The sequence below is a fragment of the Phyllostomus discolor genome, chromosome 4 (genome assembly GCF_004126475.2).
Source record: "Phyllostomus discolor isolate MPI-MPIP mPhyDis1 chromosome 4, mPhyDis1.pri.v3, whole genome shotgun sequence".
NCBI lineage: Eukaryota > Metazoa > Chordata > Mammalia > Chiroptera > Phyllostomidae > Phyllostomus > Phyllostomus discolor.
Window position 1 is genome coordinate 52,121,779 of NC_040906.2, and position 16,817 is coordinate 52,138,595.

Here is a 16,817-nt window from a genome sequence, read left to right on the forward strand (position 1 = left end):
GTGTCGTTGTGGTGAACTGGTTTCTTCTGTCTGTCCTTGGTTATAAGGCTTCTCTCCAGCTATGGTTCAGCTGGTTATTCAGAATGATTTCTCTACAATTTAGTTGTTTTTCCAGTTTGATCCTGGGAAGAGGTTTGTGCAACTTCCACTTAATACTCTTCCATTTTGGATTTCCAGACACCTTTTCTGAAACTATTTGACAATGTAGCAACCTTTCAAATATAGGAAATAACCTGGCAACCTAGAACTCTCCAACTAACACATCTTGATTTCACCTTTGAAAAAATAAGGTGAAATTAAGACTTTTTTAAACAAAGGTGAGATAACTCACAGCCAGCAGAATTACACTGTAAAATATACTAAAGGGGTTTTTCACGTAAAGGAAAATAGTATCAGGTGATAGTTGGATCCTCACAAAACTATAAAGAACACCAGAAATGTGTTCCAAAAAAGTTATCTTCCAATTAAAAGAAACTCACAGGGGTGTCCGACCTGCAGCCTGTGGGGCCACAAACATCCCAGGATGGCTATGAATGCAACCCAACAGAAAATCATAAACTTACTTAAAACATTATGACATTTTTTTGTGATTGTGTCACAATGTTTTTGACATGTGGCCTATGACAACTCTTCTTCCAGTGTGGTTCAGAGATGCCAAAAGGTTGGAAACCCCTGTGATAATTATTTAAAACAAAAAGAGAGTATTGTGGAGCTTCTAACATAGGTAGAAATTAAATGTACAACAACAATAATACAAAGGATGAGAAGGGGAAATGAAAATGTACAATTATGAAGTTTGTACAACGTACATGAAGTTGTGTAATATTAAGATAGACTGCGATACCACAATAAGTGAGGTAAAACAGTTTTGTTCTCCCCTGGCTGGTGTAGCTCAGTGGATTGAGCTTGGGCTGCAAACCAAAGTGTCGCAAGTTCGATTCCCAGTCAGGGTACATGCCTGGGTTGCAGGCCATGACCCCCAGCAACTGCACATTGATGTTTCTCTCTCTCTCTTTCTCCCTCCCTTCCCTCTCTAAAAATAATAAATAAAATCTTTAAAACAAAAAACAAAAAAACCAAACAGTTTTGTTCTCCATAGATTATCAGTTAATGTTTATGTACAGTTTTTGCACATGACATTTCAGGGTTCAATGCCTTTGCACATGCTGCTTCCTAAGTCAGGAATGCCATCAACTCTTGTTTACCAGATGAATGTCTACCCTTCCCTCTGCAAGTTTCTAAAATTTTTATCCCATTTCTCTGGTTTCTCTTCTTCATTACTCACTTAATCCTCCCTGTTCCAAGAGAACTTCATAAATACTGCAACTAGCACATATTTCATTTTGTTATAAATTGTTATATATAAATAATATGTGCCTATTAGCTCTCAAAGGTAGGACATGTCTTTCTTATTTATTTCTATATATTCCCAGTAACTAGCACAGTCCCCATGCTTCATGTGGAAAGCATTCCTTTAAACAGTTCTTGAAGGGTTTTATACCAAAACTTCTTATTCCTGCTTCTGCCTGTTCCAGACTACTCTAAGTCACTTGCAGAATCTCCTCTCACCCCTACCTTGGTAAGAGCCATAAGAGAGATGAGTAGCCTGGTAAGCATCTATCTGTACATGGGCAAGGATCTTTTTACAATTTTTTTAAACTTCAAGGTTAATTAAAATGCACAGTAAAGCTTACTTCTGCCATTAATTCTAATGGGGCATGAGTATCACTATTTGGGTTACTGTCTTCATTATCTTCATCACTTATGTCATCTTCACCATCATCATCTGTTGATTCAGACAATTTATCATCTATATCCCGAAGGCAATATTCATTATTTTTCTCATGCTTTGCAATGACTTCATCTTTTCCCACTTCACCTAAAACAAAGTACAAAATTAATAAATGTTTACAAGTTCAGAAATTTTCAATTGTTACTCCTAATTTATAATGTAACTAGTGTACATGTTTCCTATATGGCTTCCTGTTCTGGAGTTTTGTTTTTCATGACTAAACAGCACTGATTTCCATTTTCAAAAAAAGGTAATAAAACTGTCAGGTGAAAGAGGAAACAACACAAACCAATAGCACTGGGCTAATATTAATGTTCTGGGGTGCTTGAAATTTTAATGTAAAAGTCTTACTTATAATTTCAAGAAAAAAAATTAATGCTATTCTATCTCTAGAAATATGTTTCGTAAATTGTTCTTGTAGGAAGGTAAATACAAAATAAAGAGCTTAGAGAGCAAAAGACTGGAGAGGCTAAGAAGCGAATAATCCTTCTTATGTCATGTCACTCTTGAATATTTAAGAATAAAGTTCTTTCTCTCCCAATACACACACACACAAATTAGGAAGAAATACATGTGGAGTACTGTAAATATAACATTAATGATTTTCCTTAATGTCAAGTCACAGTACCTATGACTAAACATAGATGATGAAAAAGAAAAATTAGCCCTGGCTGGCGTAGCTCAGTGGATTGAGCACAGGCTGCGAACCAGGCATCGCAGGTGTGATTCCCAGTTAGGGCACATGCCTAGGTTGCAGGCCATGGCTCCCAGCAACCCCACATTGATGTTTCTCTCTCTCTCTTCTCTCTTTCCCTTCCCTCTCTAAAAATAAATAAATAAAATCTAAAAAAAATAAAAATAAAAATAAAAATTAAGCAACACTGACAGACTACCCATTCAGTACCTACCACTAGCTGAGTCCCAGGAGCACAAAAATGAATAGTCCTTGATCTCAAAGTACTTGCAACTCTAACTGGGGAGTCATAAACAAAATGGATAATTATAAAACAGTATAGAAAGGCAGTGATGAAGATGTGTCTTAGGTAAACAGGAGAGCAAAGGAGGGACGTATCCCAGTCTCGGGAGTGGTCAGGAACTGTCCAGTCTGAGTGGATCAGTTTTTCCAGGGAGAGGGGACACCATGGGCCAAAGAAGAAGCAAGAATATGTGTGGACTATAGCACTTTGATGCTGCTTTAGGGTCAAGGCTGAAGCTGAAATGGTGACAGATGTGGCATGAAGTGTAGGTAGGAGCTAGATGAATAATAGAGTCTTGTGGGCTGGAAGCCTTGGGGTTTATCTTAAGAATGAAGGAGCTACTAATGAAAGATTTTATGTAAGAAAACAAGTATGATCAATTTTGCATTTCTGAAGAAAACCCTGGAGAGTAGGGTGAAAAGTGTATTTGAGGGGAGACAAAAAAAGAGTAAGGGGAGAGATTATAGTTCTCTTTTAAATATCCAGGTGGGAGAGATGATAAGGCACTGGTAAAACAGAGATGAAGAAGTGATAGAAAAATATTTAAGAGGTATAATCTCCATAGTACAACCTATTAGAACATTTTCCAAACTTCAGTGATTCTTATGCCTTCTCCATCCATTTTGCCATATGAGTGCTACTTATACTAATTACTTAATATTTTGATTTGAATCTACTTTTTTTAACATACAAATTTTGTCGGTTCATAAATACCATCCTCCATGAAGCTGATGGATATATTAAAAATAACCTAATAACCACAACACATTAAATGCCATTGCTCTTCTGAACACTATATATATTAACTCATGTTTAATTCTCTCAACATCCCAAAGAGGTATGTTTTGCTTTTATTCCATTCATAGAAGAAATGGAGGGACAGAGAGGTTATAACCTGCCCAACTTCCCACTGCTAATTAAGTGGTACATCTATCTGGGAGTCAGTTTGGCTCTCGAGTCCATATTCTTCACCACATCTTATATTATTTTTTTCTACATATCAAAATATACTACTATTAAAGTAATCATTTAAAAAGTTTACCATGTTTCTTAAACTCATCTCTTTGGGAAACACTACTGAATGAGCTTACAGAACTCCCTTGGCTCCATGGATCTCTCTCTCAGCTTCAAACTAACTTGTGCTATACCATCCTTTTCTTGTAAGATTTTGAGTATCAGGGAAGTTTTGTGAGATACCTTCTTTCATGGGAGTGTGCCAGGGGCTACTCTAAATAATGCAGAAATGCCTGGGTTAGAAGAAAATGAGCAAATCCAGGAGAGCTCTAGAGAAAACAATGTTAAAAGAACACAGACCAAAAGAATTAAAAAATTGGTAAAACTCTTCAACCTAAAGCAAATTCGTGACTCTAAAAAAAAAACTGCTACCCTGAAAAGGGATACCAAGTCCTTTCCAGAATAGGATGGTTGGGCTATGTGAGCCATCTACCTGCTCCTGTTTCCTTTACAGTCTCCATCAGCTCACAGCTGCTCACTCTGATCTTCCAGTGTGGACCCAGCCTATTCACTGGTTCATCACACTGAGGTCATCAGGGGAAGGGCTGTACGTGATGTCACAGAAACTGCTAATTCACAAACACAGAGCTTCATGAGAGATCTCCTGATCCCTAGATCTAAGGCAGTCCTCTCCCAGGTACCTTTATTAACATTATAACACCTATCACAACTGATATTGTATTGCTTTTTTGTTTGCATTTATTTTATATTATTTGTTTATTTATTTATAATAGTTGGTTGTCTATCTACCACTAGAATGTGAATGTCATAAGGGCAAGGACCTTGCTCATTTGCTAACTATTGTATCCAGTGCCTGGTACTCAATAAACTGCTGTTGAATGAATGGGACTTGTTAACGTTTTCATTAGGTATTTTAATTCATTCTAAAATTTAATGCTCTATCATTATCATTTCATGTAATTTTTCCCCACGGGTCCTACACCTGACTGCATATCAGAATTATCTGATATGAATTAGAAAAAGTACCAATTCCCATGATCCTCTCCAGATCTACAGAGTTGTTAAAAACCACAAAGGCTCTGGTGAAAGAGGGCTGAATTAGAAGCAACAATTAAATGAACAAATGAAAAACCAAACAAAACCAGGAGTTATTACCTGTGCTTTCTTTTAAGAAGGAAGATGACCATAGCTTAGATTGTAGATTTGTTTCTGTATCTTTATTTTCAATACACTTTGAAGACACTCTATTTTCAGTATTCTTTAAAGAGACCTTATTTTCAATATTTTTTGAAGAGACTTCCTTCCTAAATGTTAAAATTGATAGTCAAAAAATACTTCCCTAGGTCACAATTCTGTTTAAGGCTTTATATAGGTACATGCACATTTAATATCAACATACAGTATAATACACCAAGAATAAGCTAAATAGCTAAACTGTAGTATCTTTTTTGTGGCAAAACATTAAAAAGAATTTTTACTGGTGATTAAAATTCTATCCCTGTCTGGCATTTGTCATTGTATTATGATTCTTAGAATCTTTCTGCGTTCTTTAACACAGAGCATATAAGCAATCAATTCTATGAATGTCTTTGGCACATCATTGTGACATATATAATAGACTAAAGGAATCTGAGAAATACTAGCCTTTTTTTTAAGTTTGTAAATCAATTCTCACCATTGTTAAATTCTTCACTTCTGGAGAGTGCAACACTGATATTAACCTTTGGTCTATTGACTTCCATTTGTCAAAGTGAAGTTATTTATGGTAATTATGCCTCTAACCATTTTTAAAAATAGTAACTAGTATACTCTAAAAGATCTGTTATTTAAATACAGTTACAATTAAGGAAAGATTCAAATTTTTTACTTTATGTAATACCCTTTGGAAATGGAAGATATTTAATTTAGTATCTGCTGAGGTTAGAGAGTTAGTCAAGTTAGATAGATATCTCACTGGCATGTATTTATGCTACAGGGTTTTAGGATTAAGCACTGGGCATATTTATGAAATGCCCCCAAATGTCTACTGGAATTAAACAAGTCTTTCAGGAAGTTTGTATTTTAAACTTTGTTTTAAAGTGATTTATAAATTTGTCAAACATGGGCCTAAAAATTAATTAAAATTTACTTTTCCAAGAATGTGTTAGCTCCATTTATAGAAACTTGTGTTGCTGACATAAAAAGTTTGCTGGCCATCCTTGGTCTTCATCCAAAGAGGCATTTATTTAAAGTGTAAAAGTGAGAATAAAAAAATAACTTCTCATTCATTTTAGAAAAGATAAAACATATGCTTACGTGACAACATACAGACAAAATTTTTCCAGCCTCAGAGTATTAAGTGCTGTGGGGCCGCTTCAGTCACTCCCCCCTCACACCTTTAGGTATGTATGCTCAAAAACTTGACCAAAGCACCTAACAAACCAAAGGTCCAAGATCCATAGAATTTTGTCCAGCATTAAAGATATATTTTACCTTTACTACTGAAAAGTTTGTTAATTAAGTGCAGTTTGTTGGGTGGACAAAATCTTTCCCACACGGATCTATGGGGAAAACGATAAATGTGAGTTTTGCGTGCACAGCAGTGCGAAACTCATGGTTTATAAAATCCTTGTGGCTTGGACTAGAATGAAGAACCAATCAGAAAATTAAGGCAAAGAACTGGTGGGAAAAGGAAACTTCTAGTTTTCCTGTAACCAAAGGTTAATAGGACCTTTTGGCAAATTGCACTTCCAGTCAGACTATGGAGCCTACAAGGGAGTAAAACGTGGAGTGTGAAGCTAATTGAGAAAATTCATCAACTTTGCAGGTCACACTAGTCCCCAAACAAAGGTCCCCCATGATTTTCTATTTTCTTACTTCATCATTTTTTTTTCCAGGACTGGCCCTGTTTGCCTCTAACTATGGGTAAAAGTACCAATGCCACACAACAATGAAGCTTTTTGGCTACACGAACCACCCACTTCAAACATCCAAACCACACCCAAACTCCTCCCTGCAAGCACATTAAAGAGAACAGGATCACCTTACCCTTTCAAAAAGTAGTTTGATAAGAAGATGCTATTATTAATGAGATCAGGAGAAAAAGTAGGCACTACACTTTTCTTTTCTATTTTGGCCCATGCTTGCTCTTGATTTATCTCTGAGATGTAACTACCTCAGGATATATATATATAGAGAGAGAGAGAGAGTGTGTGTGTGTGTGTCTCAATCAATCAACAGAGAATTTATTTTTTCTGGTTGTATATAATATTTAGTCTGCAATAAATAAATTCTCATCACTGATCTGTTATATATTAGTCTCCCTTTAATATAAAAATAAGTATTTAATAAATAATTTACAACAAAGCCAAGGTGGATTCTAATTTTAATTTTTAGGTTTGACAGTATAAAATTAAAATACAGGGTCTGACACAATGTAACACCCCCTTTTTATTACAAAATCATCAGCATGTAACTCCATAACATAACAGTGTGACACTCAAGCACACCATATATTTTAGCTGAAATGTTCAAATTCAAACTATAAATTATTTTTAATATTTACTTTAAAACTATTTTATTGATTACGTTATAGTTGTCCCATGTTTTCCGCTCTGCCCTGCTCCACCCCTCCTACCAGCATTCCCCTCTCCTTTAATTCATGTCCATGGGTCATACATAGAAGTTCTTTTGTCTATTTCCTATACTATTCTTAACCTCCCCCTGTCTATTTTGTACCATTTATGCTTCTTATCCCTGTACCTTTTTCTTCACTCTCCCTCCTCTACCTCCCTGCTGATGACCTTCCATGTGATCTCTATTTCTGTGATTCTGTTCCTGCTCTAGTTGTTTGCTTAGTTTTTATTTTTATTTCTTAGGTTCAGTTGTTGATAGTTGTAGGTTTGTTATCATTTTACTGTTTATAATTTTTGACCATCATCTTTTTCTCAGATAAGTCCCTCTAACAATTCATTGCTAAGGGCTTGGTGATAATGAGCTCCTTTAACCTGACCTTATCTAGGAAGCACTTTATCTGCCCTTCCACTCTAAATGATGGCTTTGCTGGATAGAGTAATCTTGGATGTAGGTCCTTGCCTTTCATGATTTTGAATACTTCTTTCCAGCCCCTTCTTGCCTGCAAGGTTTCTTTGGAAAAATCAGCTCATAGTCCTATGGGGACTCCTTTGTAGGTAACTGTCTCCTTGTCTCTTGCTGCTTTTAGGATTCTGTCCTTACCTTTAAGCTTGGGTAATGTAATTATGATGTGCCTTGGTGTGTGCTTCCTTGGTCTAACTTCTTTGGGACTCTCTGAGCTTCCAGGACTTCCTGGAAGTCTATTTCCTTTGCCAGATTAGGGAAGTTCTCCTGCATTATTTTTTCAAATGATTTTTCAATTTCTTGTTCTTCCTCTTCTCCTTCTGGCATCCCTAGAATTCAGATGTTGGAATGTTTAAAGTTGTCCCAGAGGTTCCTCAGCCTCTCCTCATTTTTTGAATTCTTGTTTCTTCATTCTGTTCTGGTTGAATGTTTATTTCTTCCTTTTGTTTCAAATTATTGATTTGAGTACCAGTTTCCTTCCCTTCACTGTTGGTTCCCTATCTATTTTTCTTTATTTCACTTTTCATACCCTTCACTTTTCCCTCTATTTTGCAACCACTCTCAACAATTTCTGTGAGCACCCTGATTGCTAGTGTTTTGAACTCTGCATCTGGTAGGTTGTCTATCTCCTCATCACTTAGTTGTTTTTCTGGAGTTCTGACCTGTTCTTTCATTTGGGACATATTTCTTTGTCTTGTCACAGCTGTTACATTGTAAGGGGCGGAGTCTTAGGTATTTACCAGGGCGGGGCAACCCAAGTCACTGCATTGTGGTGCTGTGTGGGGGAGGGGTTCGAGAGGGAACAATGCTGCTTGTTTAGCTCTTGGCCAGCTCTCAGTCACTTCCCCCATTACCCACAAGCAAACTGGGCCCTTCTGATGCTGATTCCCGGGTGGGTGGGATTGTGTGCATTCTAGTACCCTGTGGCTCTCTCCAAAAAACTCTCTGGTGAGACTTGGAGTTTCTCCTGCCACCACAGCCCCCACAGGTCTTTACCACCAGAGGATTGAGGCTTTATTTCGCCACACTGGAACCGTGGGTTGTGCGGTCTGTCTCACTCCTCAGTTGCTCCTTCTGGTTTATCTGCATGCAAATGTGGGACTAGGTGGTCCGCCAGGTGCTGCCTCACCCACCCAGCTGCTGCCTTGACTCCCCTCTGCTCCGCTCTGGCTGCCAATGTCCACCCTTCCTACCAGTCTGAATGAATGTTTCTTCTTTAACTCCTTAGTTGTAAGACTTTCCTACAGTTTGATTTTCTGGCAGGTCTGGTTATTTTTTGCTTTTAAATTTGTTTTTGTCCTTCTTTTGGTTGTGCAAGGAGGCAAAGTGCATCTACCTATGACCGTATCATTATACCCGTAATATTACCCTACCAACCTCACTCAAACAGGCGTTACTTCTGTCAGACCCTGTATATGTTGCATTAGGTGAAAATTTTCCTACCCAGTAATATTCACAATAAGCCAAAATAATATTAATTTCAGTAGAATTCCACCAGAAGAATACCTACCAACTTGTCAATAATTTGTCTCTATGAATATGTTTTGTGATCAACTTTCAAAATGTAATTTTCATGGAAGAAATGCTAGAATTACTTTTCAGGTGGTAGGAGATGATCATATCAGGAAGGGCTTTGATGAATTATCATAATCAGTGCCTTAAACAAACCATGTACTTAATATATACCTAAATTTAAACTGAACTATGATTCTTTTTAACACTAATTTCTTCAACTACTTGGGGTGATTATGAATTTTCCTTATTTAGTAGTAACAAATCATCACATAGTAAATAAAGAATCTGTTTATAAATATTCATTTAAAGAGATACTCTGAAAGAAATTAGCAAGTATCAAAGAGAAACAGAAATGAACAATGAAAATTTTATAAGTAAAATACAGAATACTTGGTGTTTAAGCATTTAAAAGTAGAAGTCAGTATTACCCATCTCTACATTTTTATTAAAGTTCATTTTTCATTTTAAATGTCCTTTTATCTAGTAACAATTGCTTTGACTGAAGCAAAAGCTAAAGTGCCAATCCATGCATTTCTAGCCTTTCAAATTTAATTGGGTGACAAATGATTGCACTATCTAGTTCTAATTGCTCAGAAGGATGTGATAGATCAGTTGCACAACCAGAGACATTTTCTTACTCTGACATGGTTTCATTTGGTTTAATCACCACTTTTTCTGAAAGAGAAGAAAAAAAACCCCTCAGTATTTTGTCAATGGTGATGTTCATAACAGAAATTCCTGACTGGCAAATATTTAGGCATTTTTTGAATGACAGACAACATCATAAAGGATTTAATTGCTAAATCTTTCAACCACACTCATCCACCCCAGCATACTATCTTCTTCATATTTAGGACAAAATGGTATTCAAACATATTCTTTTTAAGTAATAAATCATTTACCCTTTGGATCAAACACTAGCAGTTTGCCATTCTGAAAATAGTTTTGTGCCTAAAATAGAAGCAGAAATAAAAACTAGCATTATTGTTATTATTTTCATGTAAGGTATTTGAAATAACTTACACATAATCTTTATATAAACATTTGTTATTGAGGTTTAAAGGTAATTTTATCCTAAAGTAATTATTCAGAAACTATATAAATTGATGGTAAGATAACTACAAGTGTCCTAAAAAAGTTTATGTACTCTTACCTTTACAACATCTGTCTTTTCTAGATAATTTCTGCAAAAAACAAAATATGTACTTCATAAGTCTTTAAACACTTATATAAATTTAGAATACAAATAAAGTAGAATGCAGAGCTTGTTTTGTCAGTAGAGTATTAAGTATGTGCTTTATTTTTGTATTTGGTAGCATTATTTCCATCCTAACTAAAAAACCTCAATCTTTTGGATTATGAAATTAGGTTTAAAAGAATTCTAGAGAAATTAGCCCCTTCTCCCCATTTTACCTTGGAGTCTATGTAAAATTAACTATAGGAATAAGCATGTTGGAAAAGTGATGTACAACTTCCAGCCAAGATGGAGGTGTAGGTAGAAATGCTTCACTTCCTTGTACAACCAAAAGAAGGATAACAACCAATTAACAAAAAAACCCAACCAGAACTGCCAGAAAATCAAACTGCATGGAACTCTGACAACCAAGGAGTTAAAGAAACATTCATGCAGACTGACAGCATCACAATGCAGCCAAGAGGATTGCTCTGCTCAGGTGAATACCTAAGACTCCGCCCCTTACAATGTAACAGCTGTGACAAGACAAAGAAATATGTCCCAAATGAAAGAACAGGTCAGAACTCCAGAAAAACAACTAAGTGATGAGGAGATAGACAACCTACCAGATGCAGAGTTCAAAACACTAGCAATCAGGGTGCTCACAGAAATTGTTGAGAGTGGTTGCAAAATAGAGGGAAAAGTGAAGGGTATGAAAAGTGAAATAAAGAAAAATAGATAGGGAACCAACAGTGAAGGGAAGGAAACTGGTACTCAAATCAATAATTTGAAACAAAAGGAAGAAATAAACATTCAACCAGAACAGAATGAAGAAACAAGAATTCAAAAAATGAGGAGAGGCTGAGGAACCTCTGGGACAACTTTAAACATTCCAACATCTGAATTCTAGGGATGCCAGAAGGAGAAGAGGAAGAACAAGAAATTGAAAAATCATTTGAAAAAATAATGCAGGAGAACTTCCCTAATCTGGCAAAGGAAATAGACTTCCAGGAAGTCCTGGAAGCTCAGAGAGTCCCAAAGAAGTTAGACCAAGGAAGCACACACCAAGGCACATCATAATTACATTACCCAAGCTTAAAGGTAAGGACAGAATCCTAAAAGCAGCAAGAGACAAGGAGACAGTTACCTACAAAGGAGTCCCCATAGGACTATGAGCTGATTTTTCCAAAGAAACCTTGCAGGCAAGAAGGGGCTGGAAAGAAGTATTCAAAATCATGAAAGGCAAGGACCTACATCCAAGATTACTCTATCCAGCAAAGCCATCATTTAGAGTGGAAGGGCAGATAAAGTGCTTCCTAGATAAGGTCAGGTTAAAGGAGCTCATTATCACCAAGCCCTTAGCAATGAATTGTTAGAGGGACTTATCTGAGAAAAAGATGATGGTCAAAAATTATAAACAGTAAAATGACAACAAACCATCAACTATCTGATGACAACTATCAACAACTGAACCTAAGAAATAAAAATAAAAACTAAGCAAACAACTAGAGCAGGAACAGAATCACAGAAATAGAGATCACATGGAGGGTTATCTTTGGGAGGGGGAGCAGGGATAATTGGGAGAAAGGTACAGGGAATAAAGCATAATAGGTAGACATAAAATAGACAGGGGGAGGTTAAGAATAGTGTAGGAAATGGAGAAGCCAAGGAACTTATATATGTAACCCATGGACATGAACCATGGGGGGAGGGAATGCTTGAGTGTGAGGGGATGGCAGAGGGGGATAAAGAGGAGAAAAAAATTGGGATAACTGTAATAGTATAATCAATAAAATATACTATTATTTAAAAAATAAAAAATTTAAAAAGAAAAACAAGCGATGTATCAAGTTAGCTTCCAACTCTGTTATTATTTTGGTTTTATATAACTTGGTCTCTAAATCTAGATACAAATCAGTAGACAGCAGGTTAAGGAATCACTTTTCCTAATGAGCTAACCGTAAAAATCATAAATTTGATGTGGCTCATGTTTACACCACCCTTTTTCTCTCCCACTTCAACAAAACAAGATGTAAGCCAAAGTATATCACACATTCCAGATCATCCATGTTATGAAAAATGCCTTTATAGAGTGCATATAAGCCAGAATAACAGACAGTATTTTTAATAAAATATTATTTCAACAAACACATTTAGAAATTAACCTCCAGACACATTTAAGAATATAATTCTTACCTTAAAAATGCCCTTACGTGTTTATTGATACTTATTAGTTAAATGTTCTCTCTGTGAACTTTTACCTTTCCTAAGCTACCCCCTGATGGACTGATTTTCCTAGAAGTTAGCACTTTATATATTTGCTTAAATTTCATTCTAATTGCAAGAGGGAAAATCAGCTCATAAGGTTTTTAATGTATGAGAGAGGCCACACTTAAACTTTCCACAGGTAAGAATTTACTTGTCCCTACATCCCAAGCCAATAATAACTTTTCAAATTATTATTAGTAATACGTACCTAGGGATTTCTGGAAAACAAAACTTAGGGCCAAATCTGTGGGCAATAAAAGAGAAGCTTCATTATTTTGTATTAAGTTTTTCTCTTTTTAAATCCAGCTCCCTCACATTGATCTGCACTCCTGAATAAGCAGTAGCATGTAAACTTTTGCCTCAGGCTTTGTTTCTTGAGCAACCCTAACCAAGCCAGACATTATGTATGTTATTATTATTTTATTTTTAAAAATATGTTTATTGATTTTAGAGAGAGAGATGTTGAGAGAGCAGGCGAGAGAGAAACACTGATGTGAGAGAGAAACATAGATTGGTTGCCTCCCATAAGTGCCCCGACCAGGGAATGAACCACAAGCTACATGTGTGCCCTGACTGGTAATCAAACCCCAAGTCCTTCGGTGTACAGGACGATGCTCTAACCAATTGAGCCACACCAGCATGGGCTGTATATTATTAACTTGATTATCCCTCTGAGAAGTTCACAGAGAGCTAAAGTCCATCAGAAAAGCAAGGCATCATTTTAGGAAAAACAGTAGAAGACCAAACTCAAGAATAAATGACTTTACTCCTAATTCTCTAGGGCAGTAGACAGAGCTCAGAAGCTAAAAACAATGCAAAAATGAACCAAATAAGGCCCCGAACAAAGAAATCTCGGATGACCTCTCTGGAGAAACACTTCCACTCCATGGATTTCCACAATCCTGTGTGCTGCCATAACACTGCCTGGGTAGGCATCTCCTTAGGTTTAGCGCCTTCCTCTCCTTGCTAGCTCTAGGATCTTTATGGATTGCTAGTCCACCCTTTTCCTCGAAGAAACATCAGTGCATATAATTCCTATTCCATTTCACCTGGTAATAGAAAAACCTAGGGCAGATCCTAGCTCCTGATGGAAACATAGGCTCTGCTAGGTCTGACTATTATTGCCTAGGAAGTGTCCATTTAATCTCCTTACTTAAAATTGAATCCCTATGAGGCAGTGCATGAGGCAGTGCAGAGTAACACTGAAGAGTTGGGGCTCTTGAGTGACAGAGACTGGATTCACATCCCAGCAAGCATGGGTTAGTTACTTTTTTCTCTAGGCCTCAACTCTTCCAACTGTAAAACAGGGATCACAATGGTGCCAACCTCATTGGATCATTGTAAGGATTATATAGGATGATCTGGGTAAAGTGTTTAGCACAGTGCATGGCACACAGAAGGGACACTGTAGAAACTATCTAAAAAACTGGGAAGATGTTCTATGGGGCTGATTAAGATTGCTTAGGGAAACAAAAAGGAAGCTTTATTGTGATCGAGACAAGCAAATTAGCTTTGAAGACTTTTAATGAATTAGTTTAAAAATCACACAAGCGTAAAAGTAATGATACTTGTTTAGAAAGATCTTTTGACTCCAGGAAAAAAGCAGAGTTATGAGAACACAGATAAAGGTAAAGCAGTGGCTGACAGGCTGAGCAGAATGAGGTACAGCCACTGTATAGGCAATATGCATTTTTTCAAATACCCATCAATATGCAAACCATCTCTGAAAGGGAATGCTTTCAGGTAAGAAATAATAACACTGGCTCTGGGGATGGCTGAAGGACTAGGGTGGGAGGTTTTTACTTTATGAGCATTTGTACCTCTTAAACTTTGAACAAAATTGTATTATCTATTTTTAAAAATACAATTTAAATTTTGCAACATCATTTGTATCTCTGTTTACCTATCTCTTACAGGAATGTGAGCTATATGTTGGCCAGGTGCTGCTTCAATTCTCTCCTCCACCCAGTGGCACCTGTTCAAATTGGGGTCATGGTATCCAGAAAGAACAGCACACAGGGGCACACCTTGTATATTTATTACTATTGATTATGGTTAATGTTAACATCACAACATTCATTTAGTAAGCCTTTTGAGTTTCTACCAAGCGCACCCAGACGCTCAAAAGCGTCTGGCTTTTAGAACATGGGTGGACTCTCCTTATGACTTTCAACAGTCCCCGTGGTAATGGGAACAACAGCGATGATAGTTCTCAATTTTCAAGTAATATTCAAAGTCTGTGTGACACAAACATTTGATGAGCACCTGCTATATATCATATATCCCTGTGATAAACCCTGGGGATACAAGAGAAGCTCATAATTCTATAAGTACTGCATGCTAACCAATTGCGCCACTGGAGATATGAGAAGTTCATAATTTTAGAGGGGAAAGAGGTACTAAGTCCCTATATATATGGGACACACCAAGCTTCAGAGTTCTGTATTAAATCTTTTCCTCTAAAAAGCTCCAATGTATGTTTCTACACTACCCAGACAGGATCGATCAAATTGCTTCTTTTAAGCTCATGGACTGGACATAACCAAGGAGAGTCTAAAGGCAGTGGAGGCAGAACTGGAGACAGAGAAGGAGAAAGTCTATAATCACCTGAGCTGTCCCTGAACAACTTCCCAGTTCCAGAATCAAGCTTGAGGTCTCTTCTCCAGGTTTGCCATATTATTCCAGGTTAAATTCCTATAAGTATCTCTATAATAAGTTATTGTCTATTTATAACTCCTTTTTCCTAATGTGGTTAAAAGATCCAGCCCACCTGAACACAAGAGTACTACTGTCCAAAGGTAGCAGCCACAGCAATTCATAAGCTAACACAGTGACTGGACAAAGGGGTGAGCCAAGCTAAGCCCATCACAACCTTCCTCTGAGACTTCTCTGAGTGGAATTATCATAGAGTTTGAAGAATATGAGTCTAGGATGGAGGTGTAGGTGAAAAAGGTCACCTCCTCACACAAGCTCAGCAAAAATTACAACTAAATTACAAAACAACTCTCACCCAGAATCACCCGAAAACCAAGCTCTATGGAAGTCCGACAACCAAGAAATTAAAGAAGTCACATTCATCAAGACAAGCAGGAGGGGTGGAGAGCTGGGGATGTGGAATGGGTAGTCCCATGCCCATGTGTGGTGGATGAAAGTTGAGAGGGATCAAGGAATTGCAGCCCCATACCAGACTACCCAGGCCAGGGTTCCAGTGCCAGGAAGCTGAGTCTCCATAACTTCTGTAAAAATCAGTGGGGGTTGCAGTGGCAGAATAATCTGTGGGATTCCCAGGTGTCACCTCTTAAAAGGCCTGCAACAGTCTTAGGATTTACATAGACTTACTCCCTGTGGGCTCCAACACCAGGGCAGTAGCTAGAAGGGCACCAGTAGCATATGAGAAGAAACAGAAGGGTCTAGCATCAGGGTGAGTGCTGGGGGGATAGCTGTCTCCAGGACAAAACTCCAGAGGCCAGGCAGTGACCACTGTCCCCTTTCTGAGCCCTCCCCTACACAGAGCCACTGAGTGTGACATCATATCTGAGACTCCATCAACCTGGTTCAAACGGGTTGCCTGCCCTGGAGATTACTTAAGGCTCTGCCCCATCCAACTTACAAGTGCTCTGTTCTATAACAGGCCATGCTAGTAAGACAGGGAGTCAAAGCAGCTCTGCCTAATACATAGAAACAAACACAGGGAGGCTGCCAAAATGAGGAGACAAAGAGGCATGGCCCAAATGAAAGAACAGAACAAAACTTCAGAAAAAGAACTAAACAAAATGGAGATAAGCGATCTATCAGAGGCAGAGTCCAAAACACTGGTATTAGGATGCTCAAGGAACTCACCAGATATTTCAGCAGCATAAAAAAGACCCAGGCAGAAATGTAGGTTACATTATGCGAAATAAAGAAAAATTTACAGGGAATCAATGGTGGAGCAGATGAAGCTGAGAATTAAATCAATGATTTGGAACACAAGGAAGACTACAAATAATCAGAAGAACAAGAAGAGAAAAGAATCCAAAAAAACAAGGATAGGCTAAGG

General features: G+C 37.4%; 1 protein-coding gene across 15 annotated transcripts in view; it reads right to left on the reverse strand.

Moving 5' to 3' along the window:
• The window catches only part of ERICH2 (glutamate rich 2), a 38,614-nt gene that overhangs the window by 16,745 nt on the left and 5,052 nt on the right, over window positions 1-16,817 (reverse strand). For 3 of the 15 annotated variants that reach the window (XM_028509544.2, XM_036023304.1, XM_036023306.1), the window contains exons 2-7: window positions 12,987-13,022; window positions 10,490-10,520; window positions 10,239-10,287; window positions 9,975-10,011; window positions 4,900-5,048; window positions 1,695-1,879 (exon numbers count right to left, since the gene is read on the reverse strand). In XM_028509544.2, the coding sequence (XP_028365345.2) occupies window positions 1,695-1,879; window positions 4,900-5,048; window positions 9,975-9,982 (342 nt within the window). In that variant the 5' untranslated portion in view covers window positions 9,983-10,011; window positions 10,239-10,287; window positions 10,490-10,520; window positions 12,987-13,022. The remainder of the gene's footprint in view (window positions 1-1,694; window positions 1,880-4,899; window positions 5,049-9,974; window positions 10,012-10,238; window positions 10,288-10,489; window positions 10,521-12,986; window positions 13,023-16,817) is intronic. The other 12 variants (XM_036023316.1, XM_036023307.1, XM_036023308.1 and 9 more) reach the window with 11 other exon arrangements.